Genomic DNA, 23,006 nt, shown 5'->3' on the forward strand with positions numbered 1-23,006 from the left:
TCAGATAAGGGAATTCCCTAAAGTAACTGGTTGGACCACCACTTACAAAGATTAAGAAATTGCCAGAATTAACATGTCATATAATACTACAGAGAAAAAACAGCTGAAATTATTATTTTTTTAATAATTTTCAATTTAATAATTGAAATTATTATCATTTTAAACTTTCAGAAGGCCTTGAACTAAGAGACAGTTAAAGAAACAAATTATAATAGTGGGAAACAGGTAAGTACTGTCATAGCCAGAAACTACACAGAAAATGTCGATAATTTATATTTTCCCTGTCAAAAGAGTTAACACAATTTCTCATCTTCACCCAATAAATAAATAAATAAAAAGCAAGCAACTACCCCTCTTTTTATTATTAGTGCATGCTTTGCCATTCTGCAGGGCAGGCTGCCTGCTCTTGAGTTTTCTTGAACTTCTGTTGCCACCACCAGCACAGTCAGGATACTGGAATGATGGTCCTTGGACCCAACCCAGCACAGCAATTACCAGAACTCAAAGGTGCCCCGATCTCCACAAAGGAGTCTGGGGATGGCAACCTAATACAGAGACTAATAAAACTGTACTAACTGGAGGCAAAATGAAACAGCTTTACCTGTCTTCCTAACTGCAAGCTCCAAATTAGTAGGTGGTATCACAAATATTTTTACATTAATCCAAAGGCTGCAGGAGGCTCTCACAAACTGTGTGGCCCCCATCACATCAGACCAAGGCAGAAGACATTTAGCAGTCTACTCCATGTCTTGGCTCCTGCTGAAGAAGCTAGGTACATTCACATCCTTGAACTGACATTTTTGCAGAAATCGTTATTTATTAGGTCTTTTAACACTTCATTCTTCAGTAAGTAGGGCCTAAGGTTGTCTGATCTAGTCACAACAACAGTTCTCCATAAACTTTTTTAATTAAAAAGTACCAGACACGGTTTAGAAACCCCAGAGAAAACTCTTGTAAGAGCTTTGATGTTTCCGCTGCATTCGTCTGAAGGGATCCCTCTATTTAGGAAATGGGTGCCTGAAAAAGGGCCCACCCAATACACATATACTCAAGCCCTTTTACACACAACATCCTTTTCATGCCAGCTGCAAGTTGGAAAATGAGGTTTTTGTAGCGTGTTAGTGTTGGAATTTTTTAATAATCTCCCCTCTCTTTTTTTACCCTTGCGACCAATTATCTTGGTAAATAATTAACATTCTGAAGGAGATAAGTAAGCACAGCATCTCAGAACTCAAAGCCCTTTAGTTCAAAGCCCTGCCCTTTTCTCTCCGCTTCCCTGCTGCCGCCACCAAAACTTCCTTGTCAATCAAGCTCTGGGCACACACATCAAAGCTTCATTTGGGAATGGCCCCAAGGGGTCAGAGAAAATTCATGGCAGGGCCTGCATAAGGCACAAAGAGAAAAAGAGAGTGAGAAACACAGACCAAGAGCTAGACAGACACTCAGCCACACAAACACAGACAGAATACTCCTCAGTACAAACCTCTACACTATTTACTCACATGCTGACAAATAACCATAGTTCTAAGTTGCAGAATCCGCCTTCACAACCATTTCCCACTGCTGGCAAAACATCAGTCAATGTTTCAGTTCAAAATCTTTTAACTGAAAGAAACCTAAAGAAACTAAACAGCAGCTCACAAGTATACAGAATAGCTTCCCATGGCTCATTTCTCTGTATCTCAATCCCTTCCAAGGGATCAGCCAACGCAGTGTCTCCCCTCTTGCCAAATTCACATCCAGTAAATTCTTCTTCTTCAATTCAAATAGATTACTGCCTCAATTATATAACCCTTTGTGAAGAATTCTCAGGTACCACCCCAATCTCAGCAGTTATTGAGGGTTCAGTACAGAATGCAGCCTATCTTGCTGATCACCCCAAGAAATCTACAGCCAGCCACTGGCAGGACATAATGCTGAGATTTTTTTTTGTAACACAGAAGTATTTAAATCAGTACCAATTTCACATTAAAAACAAAACAAAAACACAAACAAACAAAAACTACGTAACAAAACAAAGCCAGTAGAATGAACCCACTAGCTAAGGAATGTCTTGGCATAAAGATGAGAAGGCTTAGCAGCTGCAGTCCAGGAAAACACACAAACGCAAGCTGGAGCCTTTAGTATTCTCCAACACTACCAAGAATGCAAAGATCTAATACTGGGCAGACCATTACCTGAAAACTATTCTCTCAAGTCAGCTGATATTTCCCCATTTGCAGCTGTTCTTATGCATACAGAAATGTCTTTAGAAAAACTCTACAGTTCTTACTCTCACTGCACAGGATTCTTAAAAGAATATCTATGAATCAAAACAGATCTAGAAACCTCTTAAGAGTCTCACCGAGCCTGCCAGATTGACCAAAAGAATCACAGGCTGTTGGAAATAATTATTTTCTTTAAATCCATTCAGTTATATGTGAAATATTACTATGATATGAACGAGCTAACAGCTACTGGCTGTATTCAAATATACAGCATTTCTCTTCCTTGCTGTTTTGATTTCCAGTAAAAGATACAATGCCATTCTGATTGGGAAAACAGATGCTATTAATCTATCAAATTATAATGTTTAAATCACACTGTGCAAGGCATATTTACCAGATACAGTTAGGTTATTATTATTGTAATAGCACCTAGAAAACAAATTGAAAATTGTGTGAAATTGTATATATGTAATGAGGAGCAACACATAAAATTAAAATGTGAGAAAGTATAAGTCTATGATTTGTTATTGTTTTGTACAGATGAAAAACTAAGACGTACAGTGTTTAAATAACTTACTCAATGTCACACAGGACAGCAGTAGCAGAAATGAGAATTAAGTATGTAAGTGCCAAGAGTGCCATCCAAGACCTATATCACAGAACTTCTTTCTTCTGAAGGTATCAGAAAGTCACTGATAAGGCAAGAAGTGGAGGAATCCAATGTCCTGCTTGCCATACCCCCTGGTGAAGGAGTACCATTCCAAGTGACCAGCTCCTCAGATTTTCAAAAGCTCTAAACTACATGGCTTCATCATTTACTTATAGTTGCAGCAGCAAAAATGAACACTTTCCATTTCTGAAATCTGAAGACCAGCCTGCTACTCAGCCACATTTAGTCTGAAACTATGTAGCTGAGTAACTCCAAGCTGTATTTCAGGAAGCAGAGTGCAGTTACCCAGCCACCATAGTGGCCAGTGTGGTTTATGACAGGAGGGCATCCTGGCTGCAGAGTGGTGCACTGGGACTGCTGCATCTTGCATTCCATGATAAAAATATCTACACTAGAACAACATTCCCCTGCAAATCCATCTGTGAGACACAAAAGGAACATTTCTGCTTTGTTTTTCTGCATGTTTTATTAATTTGTTTAGTAATTTGTCAAAGTAAACATAAAAGACTTCACACAGAGCCCTCTCCTAATAAGGTCTCAATACTTCCTCCTTCTCTAGGTATCTCCAGACACTCACATTCAAAAAAACCTAGAACAGAGAATTGTAAAATATGTACGTTATTACCATGCAGTTATTCTGCTCCCCGACAGAGTGATGCTTTCAGAGCAGGCAGAGACTGCTTTCTAAGGGGAACGTGCAGCTGCCAGAAGGAGAATTCTTTCCGTTACATGATCTGAAAAGATTAGAGTGCCACAGGTCTGCTGTTAGTTTGATGTTAAAAGATGAATAAGAAAATAAGCACTTCAAAGGAACACATGCATGGAAAGAGAAACCCAAGCTACCAACATGAAATACTGCATAGTACACACACCCCAAACACAAACTCGCTCTTGGAAAATTCAACCAGAAAGCCGGTGGATCAAAAGCTCCTCCAGCAAGACTGCAAAGCATTGCGGAAACAGAAACAAACAGTACAGTCATGGTGAAAGGGGCGAAGTGATTAAGTGGGTCGTGTTTACAACCAGAGAACAAAGCTGCTCAATGTGGACTACAATCGCCAAAGAAGAAGGATATTCTGCAGCCTATATGAGGACGTCTGATCCAGCCAGAGCAGGGGACCTCTAAAATTTTTAAAGCACAGATAAGATTTGAAAGCACTATTCAGTCAAGAGATTCACTGAGTCTTTGAGCCAAGATCAGAAAGATCCAGCCTCCAAAAGAGACAGAACACTCTGGGAAGAATTTCCACCCTGAACTCAGCCCCACAAGAAAGCCCCCACCTCAAAGGCAGCATAAGAGGCAAGCATGGACAGCCCCTGTGAGCATCACCAACAGACCCTGTGAGGCAAACAGGAGGCATGACTGCTACTGAAATCCAGCCAGATGAGAAAAATCTGCTACGGAAAAAGGCTGATTCACATAGGAAGGTGAATGTGCTGAGTGGATTTCACTATTAATTGCAATTTTCTTTGCTAGTGAGCAGAATAACCACAAGGCCTGGCACTGGAAATACCTCCAATGGACTGACTGTGATGAAGTAATTTTTTCTGAAATTACATGCAGGCTCCTGCCAAAAACAGAGAAGGCTTAATTCGTAGTCAGTTTCACTGAACAAGTATGCCAGATGTATTGCCCAAACTGGCATTAATAAATAGGATATGGAAACAGAACCAAAGGCAAGTAAAGAACAAACCGCTCCTCTGGATTTCTGCCCCATGGTACATGCCAGAGGAAACACCAGACACACTTGAAGATCTGATTAGAAGATCTAAATATTTATGTAGAAGCCTGTGGATTCCTTCAGCTCCTCTGAAGACAGATTATGGCCTCCTGCCCTCTTTCCTGCCTCGACTTTTCCAGTGGCTGGTGTTCTTACCTTCTGCTAACTCTTTCCTAGTATTAACTCAGCAACCAGTGATTTTTTTCCTCTAATGCACCCCAGATAGTACCTGTTTCTGGCAAAAGAAAAATCTAAGAAGCAACTCTGAAAAGCCTAGAAAAACATAAACAAGCAACTAGAGCTATAAGAAACCCAAAACTAAGTGCTACACCAGGGAAGCCTGCAGCTGATCACTTCTGGAGAGAACATTATAAACACTTCAAGGGACGTGAGGACAAGGCAGCCAGCAAAAACAGCAATAACAAAAAAAAATCAAAGTAATGCCTTGAAGTCTTTATGGGTTCAAAAAACTCTCATGTTGCTGCCAATCTGTGTGCTCACTATACTGTAAATACATATTTGGGGAGAACTCACTTCAGACAGTTCTTTCAGCCCAAGTATCTTGGCAAACAAGTTAACATTTGTCTTTTTTCTCAGTTTTGCTTGCATGAAGGTCCTCCCTTCATTGTAAGTGACAGACTTAATGAATGTAGTTCCAATCTTACCAGCATGAATGGAGTGAGAAGGTGGAAAGAGAGCATAAGTGTTGATAATATGGCACTCTACCATCTGCAGCCACTCCTGTTACTGGCTTCAGCAAATTTCAGTCATTTATGAACATCTGAATACCCAAATGTGCTTGCACTACTGCCTCAGACACCATTCACTTTGTCTTCTAGACAGCACCCAGACAATCTAGAGTAGGGGATAGCCTGCTGCTAGCCTAAGACCTGGGAATGTTGGATGCAACTCCATGGTTCACATGTGACAACGGACAGTCCCAAACAACCAACTCCCAGTCATGACACGGAAGAAGCAACTCTACCCTCTACCTTAGCAGCCAAGTTCCTCTTTCCCCAGCCCAAAAGCCACATATTTTACAGAATATCTTAACCATGTGTCTCTTTACAGAGCAGCTCTGTCTTTTCATCTCTTTCCTTCCAGATAATGGGAATAGAATAGCAGCCCTGACGAAAATATGAAAGGTTTCCCTTCCACAGGCCACATGATGCCTGAAAGGGACAAAGTCTCCACCTAACCCACTCATACAGAGCCTAATCTTATCCAGTGAAAGATCAGGCACCACAGCCTGCTCTGCAGCCCTCCAGCATGGACACTGTCTCACACAAACTGCTTCTCAGATTGAAGATTTCACCCCCTGGAAGGCAACACTAGAGAGCAAGTGAGAAGAGGTGAGCAAGTCCTGTCCCCTGTGCTGCCCCACCTGGCCCTACACCAGCAGTATCACCTCTCTTGTTTCTGGTCCGGACCAGCGTCACTTTTACTGACAGCACTGAGCAGCCTGATTAGTAACAGCCATCTACAAAAAGGGCATCCAACAACAACAGTTGCCAAGGACACGAAAGCCAGAGCCACTTCCGCACCCATTTCTTCCCAGAGAAGAAAGCCCTCTACAACCCCTGACAAGCACTCAGACCCACAGCAGCAGGGACAGCCTACCCAAGCAGGAGATGTTACAGCCCAGGGCCTGCACTGACTCAAGGTGGAAGTCAAAGATGAAAAAGGATTTACATCAGTTACAGGTAATAAAGCCTCACCCAGAATCAGACAACCTAAACTGGGGCAAGGCACCATCCCAGTAAATCAGAGCACTGTGGCCTCTGACAAGCAGTACGGGGAACCAGAATGGTATGACAAGTTCTCAGCAGGAATTGTTTTTTTCCTGTTTGATGCTTCATCCAAATAAAATGTTTATGAACACACAGAATCATTCCTGTCACAATAGGCTATGACCTGAAAGGGTTGAAGGGCCCAAGGCAAGGGACACAGGCTACGTGGCCACTGGCATTAAACATGGCTCTTCCAATCTGCAAAACCATTTTACATAATGGTCATTTAACAGCCAGCTGCATCTAACAACCTCAAGGCTTTAACACACACCCTTCTGCACCCTCCCCAAAGGACACACTCCTGGCAGCACAGAAGCCTCTGCCCTGAAATGTAAAACTCTGAATAGAAAGCGGAACCCAACCCCATCCAGGCACACGTTTCTTTCTGCTTCCTCTCTTCATCCCATTTTATCCTTCCAAGTTGCCTCAGCCCCTCGCAGCCTTCTCCCACCTCACCCTGAATATACACCAATTTCTTTGCTCCTCAAACAAATCAATTTCCCTGCTGTTTTTCCTGCCAGTCCAGTGACACATCTTCCCTTGTTGCTAAATCTCTACTCTGCTCACCTCATTAGGGGAACGCATTTGAGTCATATCACGCACTCACTTCAGATGTCCTAGGGCTCTGCATACACTTGGATTAGAAAAACGTATTTTTTAAAAAAGAAAAAAACCTTGATTACAAAAATGTTCTGGCCTGCTCCTTTCACCATCAACTTAAGTCAGCTATGATGAACTGAACAGATTTTCCTAATTCTGGAGATCAGCTTTGGAAAACAGTAGCATTTTGAAATGCCACACCAAGCCTGCATGGTAAAAAAATATGTAGAAAGTCAGATACATAGAGCTACATACACATTTCCAACCATCTGAGGTTTCTGCACCAGATGAGATATGGGAACAACTACAGTACAGCTATAAATTTCACAAAGTTTATATACCCACCTTAAGGTTTTCAGCAGAAATGTCTTGAGAAATAATAAAAATTAGTATGCAAAAAAAAGAATGCTTCTACAGAATATATAGATAGAAGTTTCCAGTGCCCTTACTGTTTCACATACCAGTCAGCATTACCTGCATGCATCGCACCATCACTTGCACTGTAGAGAACACACCATGTCAAGAACAAGTTGTTTATACTTGGCATCTTTTTAGTCTGTTTTAAGACTTTGCTCCAAAGCAGTAACAATCAACTCAAGAGCTCAATGAGATGCACATGAACTTCAAATTATTTTTCCTTGAGCATGTATTGCTACACTTACCTACACTGAGCCAACTGGCTCAGAAGAAACTGCCAAGTCTTGCAGCAGTTAAGTAATGTAAATAATCTCTTCATAAGGTCTTATTACAATCCCTAAAAATACTTCAAGCATGAGATTTACTTGCTTTCTAAGTTTTGCAAATAATTGTAATGCCTGCATACTTAGAATATGCTTTAAAAATCCATTTTTGCTTAATTGTGCCCAAATTCTGAACACAAGCACTTCCTAATTACAGTCTAATTAGAAAACACTGTAATTACATGTTGCATGAAAAGAAGTATTCTTGAAAAATATTCTTAAATCAGCTTTGGATTTGCTACCCTTTATCTTCACTGGATGTCATTTTTTTGTGTTGACAGAGAGGAAATCAGAAAAATCATTCCTTAAAACAGTCAATTTGCAGGAAAATTTTCAGCTTTTGAGCACAACATCTTGAACAATCATAGTTTTATCCCAACGTCAAGGCTTTGCACATTTGCCATGTGACACAAACTCTTCACTCTCAGGAGAGCCACTAAAAACTGAAGATGCTTGACACTAAAAGTAACTAGATTCTTTATCAAGTTGTGATTTCTTGGAGTCTGAAAGACTGGGCTGTAAGACACCTTGTAGTCTTGACAGAGTGTTAATTTAACAGAATTTTATGTTTCAGGAATGCTGAGAGGAATGAATTCTACAAAAAAATGTCATACGTGGCAAATTCTCAGTTGTAACAAGCACAAGTAATGGTGCCAGGTAAAGAACAAAAGCTTTAAAACAGCAAATTCAACAAAATTCCTGCCATAAGGCTTCTGATTCAATGACAAGGAGACATAATTACTTCTATGGTGTTTCACTGAATGAATTATATTTCAAAAGGCATCCAGAGAAACATTAGACATATGCTGAAAAAGATAAAATAAAAGAACAGTACTGGAAGGAGAGAGGGGTAAACAGATGTAAGCAAAGGATTTTGAACTTTATTTATAAGATAGACTGAAGCTAACAACAGAATCAGACAGCATCAGAGCTTGGATGGCAGGAAGCAGATATAGCCCAGCAAAGAGGGTGCTACATTCACATTTATAGAAAAGCCAGAGAAGCCTCCTTTCCTGCTCTTTGTGGAACAAGTATGGTATGCAAAGGATTTTAAAACTAACTAAACAGGAGGAAGACAATGGTCACAGCATATTTCAAGGTGGCCAGGACAGGCACATGAGTACACATAGTGATTTCCAACTGTGACAGAAAATAATGGAAGAAATCGGTGTCAGAAAGGGAAGTACCTTGAACTCAAAGCAGCAACAAAGTAGAGAGAATAGTCAAAAGGTTCATTACCGAAGCAGATTTTGAGCTTTCAGTATCTACAATGTATTTAACAGAACAACAAAAAAAAAGACCATCTCAAAGAAAAAAATAAATAGTGCCAAAACTTGAAGTCCATGAGATTCTAGAGGAAAACGTGGCATACAGAGTGGGGAAGAACACTGCTTCCTACAGAGACACTGAAAGTAAAGTGTATTCTGTAGGGACACAAGTACAAAGGTTGAGACAGGAAGCCTGGGAACACATCCCAGCCAAATCTTAGAAAAAGATAGTAAAACACCCATTTCATGCATACTGATGTTCTTGAGAGCTGCAGACAGACCACACTTCAGAATGATGAAAAAAGATTTCCCAAAAGCATGTTAGAAATGTGCGCATAAGAACTCGAGGTGGGGAATGTGCTCAGATATGGCAGGATAGTACAATAAAAAAGGCAGAGTAGTGTGCATGTGCCATGTTGCACCAGTCTGTACTGGTCACAGCTCTACAGCTGCTTCCCTTGCCCCAGAACTGCTAACAAGTGCAGAACATTTTTTATTATCTGCTCTTCCACTGAATGTTTTCCCCTTCATGGGACTTCTCAGAAATCTGAAGACAAGATTTGTCCTTTCATTTCCCATCATGGTTACCACATGTGCCTTGAGATGGTGTTTTGGGTGGCAGATGTGTGTGAGGTGGCACAAGTCAGAAGAAGCAGAGAGAACTGCCTTCATGCCCTAATGGCAGACTCCTGGCTCAAAGGCACAAAGGCTTTCCACTGGTATTTTCATTATTAATTAAAACATACCAAATGGCTTTGAAGAGAAAAATAATTGTTCTCCCCACCCACAAGGAAATTATGTCGTACCACCACATACTGTCCTATTGCTGCTTCTGGGGAGGCACGGCCGTGCCCCCTCTGCGTGGGAACGGGGCCCGTGGCCCGCAGAGGCAGGAAGGAGGACAGGAACAGAGCAACCCTGGGGCTGTGAAGCTGGATGAAGCTGGATGGAGGCCAGGAGCTCCTGCACGGCACTGCTGAACCACAGCACCTAAAAGGGCTGCAATCCCCCAGGGGTGCTCAGGACCCCCTGGGAAGGTAAACCAGTTACCAGCGTAGTGACAAGGAACTCCAACATCTACAAAATCACTCTCAAAACTTCAGATTTCAGCAAAGAATTCTTAACAAGGTATTGGGAAGGAGACTCCACTGTGAACATGGAGATCAATGCTTTGCTTCCCTTAACATTCAGTAATCTAAAAGCAGCTGCGTGTGTATCTCTTCTACATGGGCTGGTCAGGAAATTGTGGAATTTGGAAAGCTCCATTACAAGCAACTTCAGAGGCATGCTAATCCCTACCTTTCACCATGCTGCCTGAAAGGTCCCTTTCACTAACCCTCTCCCAGAATGACAGTATATTTTAAACACAGAGAGTTTGGGGCAAACTCACTGGATGTCTCTTAACATGTGTGTGATTTACACAGCTTGAGTCTCTGGCCAGAGACTTCAAGACCATTTTATTTGCAAAAAAACCCCTCCAAAAATCTAGATTTATAAAACTAAATTTAATTTCAGCCTCTGAGGAGAGTTACCCACAGAGAGTACATAATCCTCAATGTACAAGCTGGCTTAAAATAAATTCTCACTCATTGAGTACCAAAAAGGTCAGATTTTTGTCTACTATGGCCTCTGGCTCCTGTTGTAAAAATGGAAAACAGTCACCCATCCAAAACCGGTGTAGTTTCTCCAGCTGTACTAGTCCAACTGCAGACAAAGCAAATGTGTGTGAGCTCAGCTCTTGCAATGACATTCCATGGTTAAACACAGTTGTAAGACACTGAGCTCATGTACTCAACAATGTGACCCCCCAACTCTGCCACAGTATGCCAGTGCATATTGTTGCACAAGGTGGACCTCTTCTGGTGAAAAGCTTGTGCTCCAAAACACCTGGTTCCATTAATCTTGGCTAGGCAGAAGCCTGCAGAGATCACATTATACAGGTCCTTTTCAGAGAAACTGAAGCACAGGTCAAGGTGAAGGGGAACACGAATCAGGGAATGACAGGCACACAGGAGTCCTTACCTCAAAGAGTGTCAAACTTTCATCGTTCAAGATGACTCTGGGAGGTGCAATAACTGAAGTTAAAAAACAAGTTACAAAACAGGACCACCCAACAATCAAAACAATAAATACAGCAACTATGGGAGGGATTACTGTTCTTTAAGGGGAGATTCACACTGCTCTCACAGAAGCACAATGTGGCTAGGTGAGCAGGTTACGCCTTCTTCCCACTCCAAGGCTGTATTTAGGGAAGGAATTCCTCCCCAGTCACACCTCACGGCATCACAAGATCCCATATGCATAGCTAGGAATAGGTTTTGTAAAGTAAGGCCAAATATTACCAACAGCACACTCACACAAATAAAATGGCAAGTCTGAATCTGCAAGGTGGCTTCTCACAAAGTCTCTCAAAATGCCAACTGTGGAAAAAGCAGAGAAAGATCCATTGAATTACATTTGTCTCTCCAGATGCTGGGCAAAAACGCTAACCTGTACCAGAACTGCCCTCTACAATGGCTGTAGATTGCCTTTTCCCCAAAAGAACAGTTACTGTTACGAGTATCTTGGAGGAAAAAAAAAAACAAAACAAAACCAACCAAACAAAAAACCTACACACCAACAAACACAAACAAACAAAGCACCAAACCAACCAACCAATCAATCAAAAAATAAAGAAAAAAAACCCACTTTGACACGCTGGTCCCCTAGCAAATTCTACAGATGCCAGTTCCTAGCTAATCCAGTAATAGCTGCAAGATTTTCAGCGACCAGCCGGGTGAGACTCTGGTAACTAGAAATTAGTGCTTGTTCCAAACAAAAGTATATAAAAATTTGTGTGGGTAACCATTACTGCCAGCTGAGAATAATCTCAAATAACAACAGCAAGAGCTACTTGGTATATGGTCTGAAAGCCTTTTTTAAACTCAGAGAGGCAGCAAGGTTCATCCCCTCTTATTACAGCAGGTACAACTGCTTTCGGAATTTTCAGTTTTGTTGGGGACTGGGGGTGGTAGCAGTGGTGTTTTATCCCCAGAATTTTTTAAGTTTCAAAATAGAGGAAGTGCCCAAACTCATGTCAGTAACGTACCATCTGGACACAAGCAATGGGATATCAGATGGGACAGCTTCCTAAGCACATGTGTTTTGCCATCAAGTAGCCTGCCAGTCTCCATCAAGCAGTCCTAGAAATAAATTCCCCTTAACTAAGTTATCTACACCAGACCTTTTTCTCATCCAGTTCAGGGGACTTATAAGGACAGTGTAACTTAGTGTATTGCTACTTTTTCAGAGCACAATCACTTCCCTGGACAGCAGACAGAGGAGTTCAGAGCCATCCTCTTTTGTCATGCAACTGAAAAAAATGGGAGAGGTGGGCTGCAGCTCCACCAACTGAAGTGCAGATAGTTCTTACCAGTTTCACTAGGATGGAAGAATCCCTGCAGAACATGACGATCTGGAAAATGAACTCTCAACACCACCTGAGTCAGAGGCAAAGCACATAAGGTCAGTTATTCATAACTGTTCTGTAGCGTCTGACCATACCAGCAGAAATCCTCCCACCATACCATTCTATTCCAGCATTGGTCCGAAAGCTCTTACCTCGAGAACTTTATCTCTTATTATATTGCAATGAAACAATAAAGACAAAAACTGCATTAGGATCATATTTACAGACTAAGGTATCTTCAAACTGTAACATCTCACAATTTAACTTCTAATGAGATACTACCAAAACGTAAGAGTCTGATAGGAAAGCTCAGTCATGCAGACTGATATGTGCACAACTGCAGAGGTTTGAAACATCTGGAACTAAATAAAGGAGTTCTACTGCCTGTCACTCAGCAAAACCATCACAGGCCAGCTGATTTGACATGGTACAGCTGTTACACAAGACCCACGAACAATTAACAGGGACAGGAATTTGAGAATTCTAACTTTAAGTAGCTCGAGATCCTATTGATAACAACTGAGTCTCAAAGTTACTCAATCCCCAAAATCTGCACTAGTCAAAGGGACTGGAAAGAGAACAAAAGCTACCTTTGGATAACGCTCTAACTTCTCCTTCAGCTGAGCCTCCCTCAAAGACTTTGTCATCAATGGAACTTCTTCTAGGCGTTTCCTAAATACATGGGAAGAAGATAAGCTGTCATTTCTGTAGTTCTAAGATGTATTTTGTTTTATTAAGAAAGCAAAAGGTCCAAGAGAGGCTGATGAGGACTGCTCACCTGCTCCATGTACCCCTCACAGCATTTTCCCCACCTCCTTCAGTTCCTATCACAAAATCTCATACACGGAACTACTGAGTACCAGCAACAATACTGTATAAAACTACTTTTCTCATAAAGTTTTAAAAAAAAAAGAAGTTCACTACAAAAGATGCTAGAAAAGATACTGAGTAGGGAAATGTTTGCTTAGACTATTCAAGAAGAGATGGACTTATTCATCTGATAAAAGAGGTTAAAGGTGCACCTGATTACTCACAGGAGGAACATCTACCGAAGCTGAAAAACAATGATGGCAAAAGAAATTAATGGGTATTAATTACTAACAGGGAAACAAAGCAAAAATGAGAAGTTTCAGATCATTCAAGAACTGGTGTTTTAAAAGGAACTGGTAATCTACCTTTATTTAAGATGAAACAATCAATTCAAGAAAGCAATTATATATTTTCTTGTAAGTGAAGAGATAAGCTTAGACCCAACAGATCCCATGTTCATTTAGTCCCTTTTCCTTGCTTGCACTTAATTCTGAAAGACCAGTTCACTAAGCTAGATTTTGGCAAAACATTTGGTCATATAATTCTGCACAACTATTTCCAAGTAAGATACTTTCTTACACCTGTACATTTTGAAGGACATCTCTCTGTTTTTAAGAATCATCAAGGAACAACTGCTGAATCAAACAACTATAGGCTTACTTCACCAACCAGAACTTTCACCTGGTACATCAGATTCCAAAGTACTCTGAAAGTGCCAACTCACAATCTGTGAATCTGCATACCAACTGATGATTCATACCAACTAACTCTCAGCTCTTCAGAAAGTCAGAATTAAATTCTAATTCATCTAATATGCATTCATATTGCATTGTAAACAGCTAGCTTTTGGTAAGATTCACGAGCTGTAATCAGAAGCCAACTGGTATCAGTTTCATGTGTAACTTGCCTTTATTTTTATCCCTGTCTGTGAGGGAAAAGGAATTACAAGCATCAGCAAAATTGAAAATTAGTTATTTTCTGAGGGGGATATATTCTAGTAACCCCCAGCCAAAAGATCCTACATTTGTACCACTAAATATCCCAGGCCCACACGTGGCAGAGCAATTTTCAGACCAGTCTGTGAACTTATGCAGATTTCAGCAGCCTGTGGGAAAAAAAAATCAGCTCTAAATAAAAAGTTCAACTCAGACTTGGCTACAGTATACAGCAGACTGTCCCACAGTCCCTGAGAAGACTTTTAATGTTTAAAGGAATTATGATCCACTTGAAACTAAATATATTAATGAAATTAATTTCTTTAAGAAACATAGTCAGCAAAACGCTGTTGTGATAAGAAGGCTGGTTTATCTTAACCTGAGTTTTTAGTTCAGAACTGAAATTCCTGATTTCATGGCTTTGATGGCAAGCTACTTGAACAGTGAGGTGCACAGTTAGTCCAGCTTGCTATACTTCTTCCCTCTTAGTGTGTGTTATAAACATTCCCATGGTTGATTTGTGTCCAAGTTTATTCTTTCTTTATTACCATTTGGATACAGTCTAAAAGTTGGTCTTTTCTGATGATGTCTAATAAAAAGTTAATTCTGTTACTTAAAATACAAAGTGTTTCTTTACTAGCTGAAAATGTTACAGCATTGCTGAAATCAGTGGGAGTTACTCATGAAGCTGGATTACTGTATACATATATTTGTCCATCAGAAGTTACAAATCCCCTCCATTTAATTCCTAATTGCTAATGTGAAGTCAGATCAAAACACATTGCAGAAGCTCACCACTGGTTTGGGCCTCAAGTAAATAAGAACACACCTAATTACAAAGGCAGAGGCTTCTCTTTCAGAAAAAGGGAGATGGAAAGAAGGAAAGAAGAGGTGGGGTGCTAAGTGGCTTTGAATAACTCCCTGAAATGCAAAACACAGGAAGCAATCTTTCTCTTAATCCCTTCTCAGGGAGGGCCCATCCCTAATGAAGTTGAGGTTTTCAGATAAACTTATCACCACACAGGCATCAGGCACTCCATGGTGAAATCTTCAACATTCATGTGAAACTATCATCCCATGCACAAATGCTCAACCATTTCACACAGAAACATAGGTCTGTCACAGAAATATGATAGAGTCCTTGAATTCCAATGGCATAAAGGGCAGAGATTTCCAGTGCTGAACACTGACTCATTTATTTCACATCCAGTAACTTATCTACAGCTTCACCCAGATATCACAGCCAGCTGTAGATGGGTAGTGTCACTATGCTCAACAAGAGGATGTGGAGCAATCTCAGTCCCAGCAGAAAGGGAACTTGCCTCTCACTCTGCAGCTGTGCCAAACGTTTCCGTACATCATCCACTGTGACCTCAAAAAACTCATCGGGAAGCTCTTCTGGGCCAGCAGGAAGGGGTTCCAGTAGGTCTAGGTGGCATACAAGTGGCTCTCGCTCTACAAGCTACAGAATAAAAGCAGTTTTGGTTAGTCTTAAGTGCATTGCTTTGCTTATTCTATAAGGTTCCTGAAAAAAGTAAAGGACAGTATGTGTAAACTAAAAGACAATGACTAGTGTGGAATTCATGTCACTAAATCAGACTAACGGTACAGAGGCTGTCAGTACTTCTACCCCAAAATCATAACCTGCCTCTCTTTGCTCTTCTCCAACCCTCCCATGCTATGTAATCACTGCTTTACAGTTTTACAGGCCGCACACAACTTATACCAATGCTATTCTTCCTGCTGCAGACTTTAAACTCCCCTTTTAGGTTTTTCATCTGCCACGTACTCCTGGCTCACATTGTATCTTCCATTCACTTTACACCCTCTTGCCAGAGAACCAGTGCCACTAGTTCCCAACCAGGGCTCACTCCATTCCTTCTTACTCCAGAGAGCAATCCTTTATTTTGGTAGGGCAGTTTTTCACCTGTTTAGTTCTCAGAACTGAGGCACTGCAGAGTCTCATTGCACATGTTCTGAATTTTTAACCTGGCTTCTGGTGTGCAGAAGGCTTCCCCAGACAGTGTAAGCTCTTTTGTTGTGCACTGTGCAAGTACTTAGCACTGAAATCAGCCTTTGTTGCAGGCAAAGCAGACAGATGTGAGAGAAGCAATTCACTGCATGCATTAGCTTTAAAAAAGGTACATAATACATTTATTAGCAACTTTACCTACACGCCAGCTGCTGAAGATAGGCAGCAAACCCCCAACAGCCCTGCTGCCCCACTCACCTGCAGAGCAAGGCACAGGCAGCGTCCACCCCAGCATGGGAAGCTGCGGATCATGCCAGCCTAACACAGCTTTACGCTCTATGAACAAATCCAGTGCCCATTTTTTTTCTCCTTATTCTCTCAAACAATCTTCCCAATCCTTATTAGCACCCAAACGTCCTCCTTGCTCCCTTCCTGCAGGCACAGGCCCCTGGGGAACAGGAGTCTCCCTAAATTGTCAGAAGCGACAACACAAATTACAAGGCAATGTTCGCTCTGCTTGTGGGCACTAAAGGGTAATTTGAGAAATTAAAAGAGTGAGGTTGTGTGGGTGGGACCCTTGGCTACTTTTAGAAAGTTGAGCAGGGTCAGCCCTAACTAGCGGGTGAAGGAGCCTGATTGCAGCTCTCCCAGGGCGCAGGGGGAGGAATGTCCAGGGCTGCAGGAGCAATCCCGGGTGTCCACAGTCACCCTGTTGGAAAGGGCCATATGCACAATGGTCCTTACTGCCACCCATAGCTGGTCTGATAAGGTCAGATCAGTGTCAGAGGAGAGTTAATCAGGCCTCCCCAGTCATCAGGTATACTTCAATCTCCTCAGACAGGCTTAAGTTTCATGTCATTCTAAACACACACCTACTGAAAACATTTCCTTGCAGAAAAACAAAAGACTGAACAGGCGTATCGTATGGCATGCTGTAAAGGGTGCTGGGATACAATGGAGAGAATTCCAATGTCTGCATTAGCAAATCCTAAACTTAACAAAGACCTCAGCCAAGACATAAGCTAATCACAAGACAGAAGAAGGCAGACAAATATCCCAGCTCACCCCTCTTCCTCGCTGAGTGTTCCCTGCTCCAGACCACCATGTTTCACGACTGTTGTTCAAGTGTCACTTTCCAGACATCTTCTCCTATTGCCAGTAAGGTACTGCAAGTGGGCAGTCTGGAACTTCCTCCCTAGAGCCCTTCCCCTGCTACCAAAACTACCTACCTGCTGGGATACAAACCCCACTGTTTCCCAGACATGAACACCCTCTTCTTGACCTCCAGCTTACATCCAGCCAAGATGTAATTGTCTGCAGGATGCTTGCACTGCCCCACACAGAGAAAAACTACCTTCCCAGGGCAATTTACAAAAAAGGAGACTACCAGGTACAGCAACTCACTTCCCAGTCTACTATACATCCACTATTTTCTGCTGCTGTGACAAAAGGCACCCATCTCCTGCAGTGACAAATGGCCACCACACAGCAGTCTCTACCTCCCATTTCATAACTCCAGAGGAAAGTAACCTGTACATTTTGATGCCATATTTCAACAGTGATACCTTCCAGGAGCCAGAGATACTGCACTATGGTTTGTCACTTTCATCTTTCAAGTGTCTACCTCCACTAAAAAAGCTGAGACATCAGGCACTTCTCACTAGTAGGCTGAAGCCACCTAACGTGGCAATGTCCATCAGGCAATCTACAGGGTAAAGCCAGGCGTCAGGAGAATGCAACTTACTCTGTGGTCACCACCCCAGACCAAAGTAAGTAGATAAGCTGAGGAAAACTTTTATTTCTGTTTAAGTAAAATAGTGGCTATTGTCCTTTCCACAGCAGCAAGCTCTCCCTGGAGACCCACTTATTCCCCACCACCTCAGGGAGCTCTAATCTCATGGGGAATCTGGTGTAAAGTTACCTTCTAACAATTAATGTTCTGACATCAAAGTCAGCATGCAGCTGTCTGTAAACCATCTTTAGCCCAAGAAATGAAGGGACGCCGGCACAGATTTTATCCAGCCTCTCTCTTCAGATTCAAAAACCACACACAGGCAAAGCATTAATGGGAAGATTCTTTTACAAAAATGGACCTTTGATGTTTAAAAATAATTTGTTTTGTTTGGGGTTTTTTCCTCAGGACTGAAAAGGGACAAAAAGCAGATGCCATGTGGCTAGTCCTGCTCTGCTGTTGCTGAGAGCAAGGAGAGTGGAAGATGGCAGGAATGGAGGAGGGAACAAAATATAATCAATCAGCAGCAAAAGCACCAGAGATCAAAGGGCTTGAAAGCAGCACTCAAAGTCACATGCTGTTTAACAGGAGGGCTGAACCCCCCCAACAGAATCTGCAGCTGCTTCCAGAGCTGCTTTCAAATGAGAAGGGAGGCTGGCTCCAGGAATGCCTGTAAGTGGTTTGAACTGGACTGCAATACTGTGAGAGATGCCAGATCATGGGAGTTCTTTGGCCACTGATGCTCAGCTCTGCGCCCAACTGCACAACTTCACATTTAGCTGTGGCTAGTACAATGATAAAATGAGTTCTATCTCTCCAGCTAGTACTCGGAGAAGTGCAGACAACAGCACTGGTGAAGTAAACCACTGAACCCTCACACTTCTTCCTTCCTTTTCAGACACAATTGCACTACTTTCCAAATCCCTTGTAAGTGAGAGTGTGGTTGAAGCCCTAGACAAATCACCCATCCTACTGCAGCCGTCAGTGCTCAGGGTTTGTTTCAAAAGGTTAAATAATACTGATTAGATGAACCCAAACATGTTTCTAATAAATATTCACCACTGGATCTTTCTACTACAGTTGTAACTGCTCCAGAGTCCTTCCAGGGTCTGAATTCTGCTCCTAAACAATTCGGAAAATCATCAAGAATGGACTGTAATCACACAAAGATGGCAACCAAGTCTCTACAAGAACTTCTACATCAATGTGAGAGCATACACACTGCCTTGCTAAACTCCTCCTGAACAGGGCTCCCTTTGAAACTCATCAGGCACCCATTATTTCTACATATGGCTTTCCACTGTTTCATCCCATGACTGGATCAGAACCAGAGACCAAAACAGAACTGCAACTTTAGGACATACTAAAGAGTGTGAAACAATGAAGGGGATCTCTGAGCACTAAGGCCAGCCCTAGTGGTGATGTGTGCAGTAAAGGGGCAAGGGAAAGCACTGATCAGAGAGAAACCAGGGTGTGGAATTGCCCATGCAAAATAATGTGGAGTAAGCTATTAATTTAATGCCACTCATCCCTCATTTTGCAAGACACACCCAGCCTAGCTGAAGGACAATCATGCAAAATTCAGTACTTCATTACTCTCAGCAGAATTGTATGAAACCAAAGCACCCAGCCCTGTATTATGGGGAAAAAGTCTTGAATACAGAGAGATCTTTTTTGTCATGGGAACTCAGCCTTGGGCAACGCAGGATTAATAATAGCTCTTATTGCAAGAAAATTTTCCCTTACCTGTCCTTGCTCCTTCTGCAGTTCTTGGCTATTCTTAGACTTCTTTGGCTTAGAAGGGCCTCCAGGGCTGGAAGAAGCTGTTGGCAGCTTCGAAGACGGCATATCTAACCCAAGAGATGGTGCAGCTACAGAGGAGTCCACCAGACGCTGTCCATCTCCAGAAAAAGGGACAAAAGGGGTAGGCTTGGACTCTGAGCAAGGCTCCTCCAAGCTGGCATGAGATTCTCTTATCAAGCCTTGCTTGTCTGTGCAGCTGTTTAAAGACACAGCCACATCCCTGTGGCCTAAGTCCTTTGGGAATGAGTTTTCTTGAGGTGGGGGCACATCCACTGCTCCTTCAGTAAAGCCTGACCTCACTGTCAGCTCATTGCACTGCACCGTGGCACCCACAGGTTCCTCCTGACCAGATGAACTGCGTTTCTTCATGACAACTCTTAAAAAAGACACCAAGAAGAATTAAAACAAACTCACCTATCACAACAGTACTGATCTCCCCATTCTCAACGTGACCGTGACACAGGAAGGGCAGCTAGATTCAAATATATCCCTAATTTAACGATCTGCTTCTTCCAGGCACTCAAAAAGAACAAGTTCCCACTGCTCTGAAGATAGGAGTGGGGGTGTCAGGGGTTTGTGCAAAAAAACAGAACAGGAACTATGCACTCCACAGGAAGAAAACTGCCTTCCAGGAAAGAAACAGCAGTCAGTTGTAAAGCACAGCTTCTAATCACTCTTGCCTTCTGCAAGTATTGCACAGAACTGGCCAGATCACATAAAGGCTCATTGTCCCCCACCTCACCCTCCCAAACTGACAGCAGGAGGCACTGCAAGGACTGGGAGTTTGAAGTGGTAGATGATTGTCCTCTCAGAGAAACTTTTAACTTTGAACTGCCTTGTTTCACTCACAGGGAAAAAAAAATAAAGAAAGAAGCAAACAAGCCCCTTTAATCTGCACATGACTGGTCGGTGCCAGCATCTGCAGCTGTGGGAAGCACATCTGGGCAGCAGTTTCAGATAAACAGGCAAATGCAATAATTACTGAATGCCTCAATGTTTGTCTTTTCAAACTTTTTTGTGAACTTTTTCCCCCCAGTGTTTGAAATAAAACAAGTTCAGCACCAGAGTGGAAAAATCCGAACTTTGCTCTTTCTAACCTGATGATGGCACTGCCCCTTGTCAGGCCAAGAGACTTCAGCGTTGTTTTCTCTAGGGCATCTTTTCCTGATATCTGTAACAGAGAAAAATCATTATGGCAACTGTCTGCCTGGGACAGAATTGAATTCAATTGACAGAATTGAACTCTTTCATGAAAGAAGCCTGTATCAAAACAAACACCACACAGCACCAAAACCAGCTCAAAACACACTCTTTCTGCAGCTGGAAATTAGACCTATGTTTTCACCAGTACTGCTTTACCAAATTCACTGCTTATTAAATGACCTTAAGAAAAGATGACACACATATATTTCCATCCTATACATACATACAAATTAGATTTGACCTCAGCAAAGCATTGTTTTTATTACAGAAGTAAAATCACAGGCAACATGTCAGAGCTGAAGGGTCTGAGTGTGTAATGACCTGTTCCAGAATAAAGATGATCTGTCCACAGAGGCCAGTGGGAAGCGGAAGGGACAGCGAGGGAAATACACACATACAAAATATTAAACAAAACATTAATAGAAAAAGATCAAAACACAGAGAAAAGCAAATATTTATTAAAACAAAACCACTGTTTTGACTGGAGCTTTAAAAGAAGTTGGAAAGAAAAACACAAACAGGTCATTGAGCTCATTTTATGGGCTAAGAGGTCTAAACAGCCCAGGGTTATGTTCCAAGAGAGCTCTTTTCCATACAGACACTTCATGCTTTGCAAAGACCAACATTTTTCTACTTCCCCTCTCAAAAGAGTTCAAAAGAACCACTTTACAGGTTGGAAAGCAGAGCAGAGTTTTTCTTATTTTGGGGGGACAGAAGGAGAAGAGACACTTAAGAAGACACCGCTGACTTACCTCATCTCGCATGTAAATACAAACTGGAGAGAATTCACTGTGCTGTTCCATAAACTCCCTGCAATAAAAAGCAAAACAGTGCAGCATCTGTAAAAAACGTCTATCCCTCCCAAAACCAATGCAGAGCAATAGTAAGGAGAAAAATACGAAGCAACACTCTCCTCCATGTTCCTCCATCAACAACCATTGTACAGTTCACTGAGGCAGTACTAGAGAGCATGTAAATAATTTGCTCCAATGAAATCACAGCTCCTTAAACACAGCCTTGAAAAACAAAGGAAAAATAATTAAAAATTAATTCTGAAAATATTTGATCTTACTAGAAAAATTTGAGCACATCATTCTCCATGTACCTCATTACCTGATCTGGAACTTGACTTAATACTTGTAATCCCTTATCTAAGTTAAATTGTTTATTACTTTAGACTGCACTTTCCTTGGAGACAGGCCATTTTCTTTTCATGCATGCATACCAACCAACAGAACGAAATTCTGCTCTAAAGCAAATAATCTGAGGACAAAGAATTTGCCTGTCTTAGTATCCAACAGATTAAGAAAGAAAAATAGAAGAAAAAAAAAGAGAAAGAAGATACAGCAGAAGCTTTCATATTCTGGAAATCACGGACACAAGAAAGCCAAAGAAAAGACTGCTGCAGTAAACGACATGAAGATCAGTCCACATCTAAGCATTTCAGTGGACATGTATCAGCAATGATGGAAACTGCTGACAGGCCATCTGCAGAGGAAGACAGACGTGAAGGCTTTTTAGCATAGAGAAAGGGGAAAAAAAAAGATGCCACTTCTTGACAGAATACTACTCTTCCCATCTTCCTCTAGACAAACAACTGAGACATTCAAGTAGAGAAAAATCTTTATCACATATTCACTTGATCAAGCACAGAAGATGGATGGGGCAAAGGCAATCACTGCCTGTCACAACAAGTCTCAGTTCTCATCCATCCACGACCATGCAACTTAAAAAGAAAGAACATGCGGAAAACCCTAAAACAGGGCGTTCTTAATGGGGTAAAAGAAAAGACTAACACATTTAGCAAGGAAACCTCAGATTGTCAGTGGAAAAATAAAAAGCCTTAAAGAATTAGCCTGATCAGTGACAGAATTCAGTTCAGCAGCAACTGCTTCATGCTAGTCTCTCTTTCAGCAGCCAAAGTGAAACTCAAAACTGAAATCAGATGAGAACTTGGCAAAACAGGGAATTACAGAGAAAAGTTTGCCTCTTCCCCTCTAGCACACACAAACAAAAATTTTGTCTCTTAACTGGAAGAGTGGAACAGAAGAAGACCTAAGAGACTATCTTTAGCACATCACAGCAGGCTTTATGCGCTCAGACTTCC

General features: G+C 41.8%; 1 protein-coding gene across 5 annotated transcripts in view; it reads right to left on the bottom strand.

The window, feature by feature from the left end:
- The window catches only part of ASPSCR1 (ASPSCR1 tether for SLC2A4, UBX domain containing), a 33,769-nt gene that overhangs the window by 3,894 nt on the left and 6,869 nt on the right, over positions 1 to 23,006 (bottom strand). For 3 of the 5 annotated variants that reach the window (XR_011729966.1, XM_071764428.1, XM_071764429.1), the window contains 8 exons: positions 21,652 to 21,709; positions 20,794 to 20,867; positions 19,640 to 20,072; positions 15,512 to 15,651; positions 13,035 to 13,116; positions 12,409 to 12,475; positions 11,354 to 11,416; positions 11,019 to 11,071 (listed from right to left, as the gene is read on the bottom strand). Coding sequence is in view for 4 of the 5 variants with exons in the window: in XM_071764428.1 (XP_071620529.1) it covers positions 11,019 to 11,071; positions 11,354 to 11,416; positions 12,409 to 12,475; positions 13,035 to 13,116; positions 15,512 to 15,651; positions 19,640 to 20,072; positions 20,794 to 20,867; positions 21,652 to 21,709 (970 nt within the window). In the remaining variant the exon portion in view is untranslated. Of the gene's footprint in view, positions 1 to 156; positions 3,612 to 8,589; positions 10,915 to 11,018; positions 11,072 to 11,353; positions 11,417 to 12,408; positions 12,476 to 13,034; positions 13,117 to 15,511; positions 15,652 to 19,639; positions 20,073 to 20,793; positions 20,868 to 21,651; positions 21,710 to 23,006 lie in introns of those variants that run through there. The other 2 variants (XM_071764431.1, XM_071764430.1) reach the window with 2 other exon arrangements.

This window comes from Heliangelus exortis, chromosome 20 (assembly GCF_036169615.1).
Source record: "Heliangelus exortis chromosome 20, bHelExo1.hap1, whole genome shotgun sequence".
Classification (NCBI taxonomy): Eukaryota; Metazoa; Chordata; class Aves; order Apodiformes; family Trochilidae; genus Heliangelus; species Heliangelus exortis.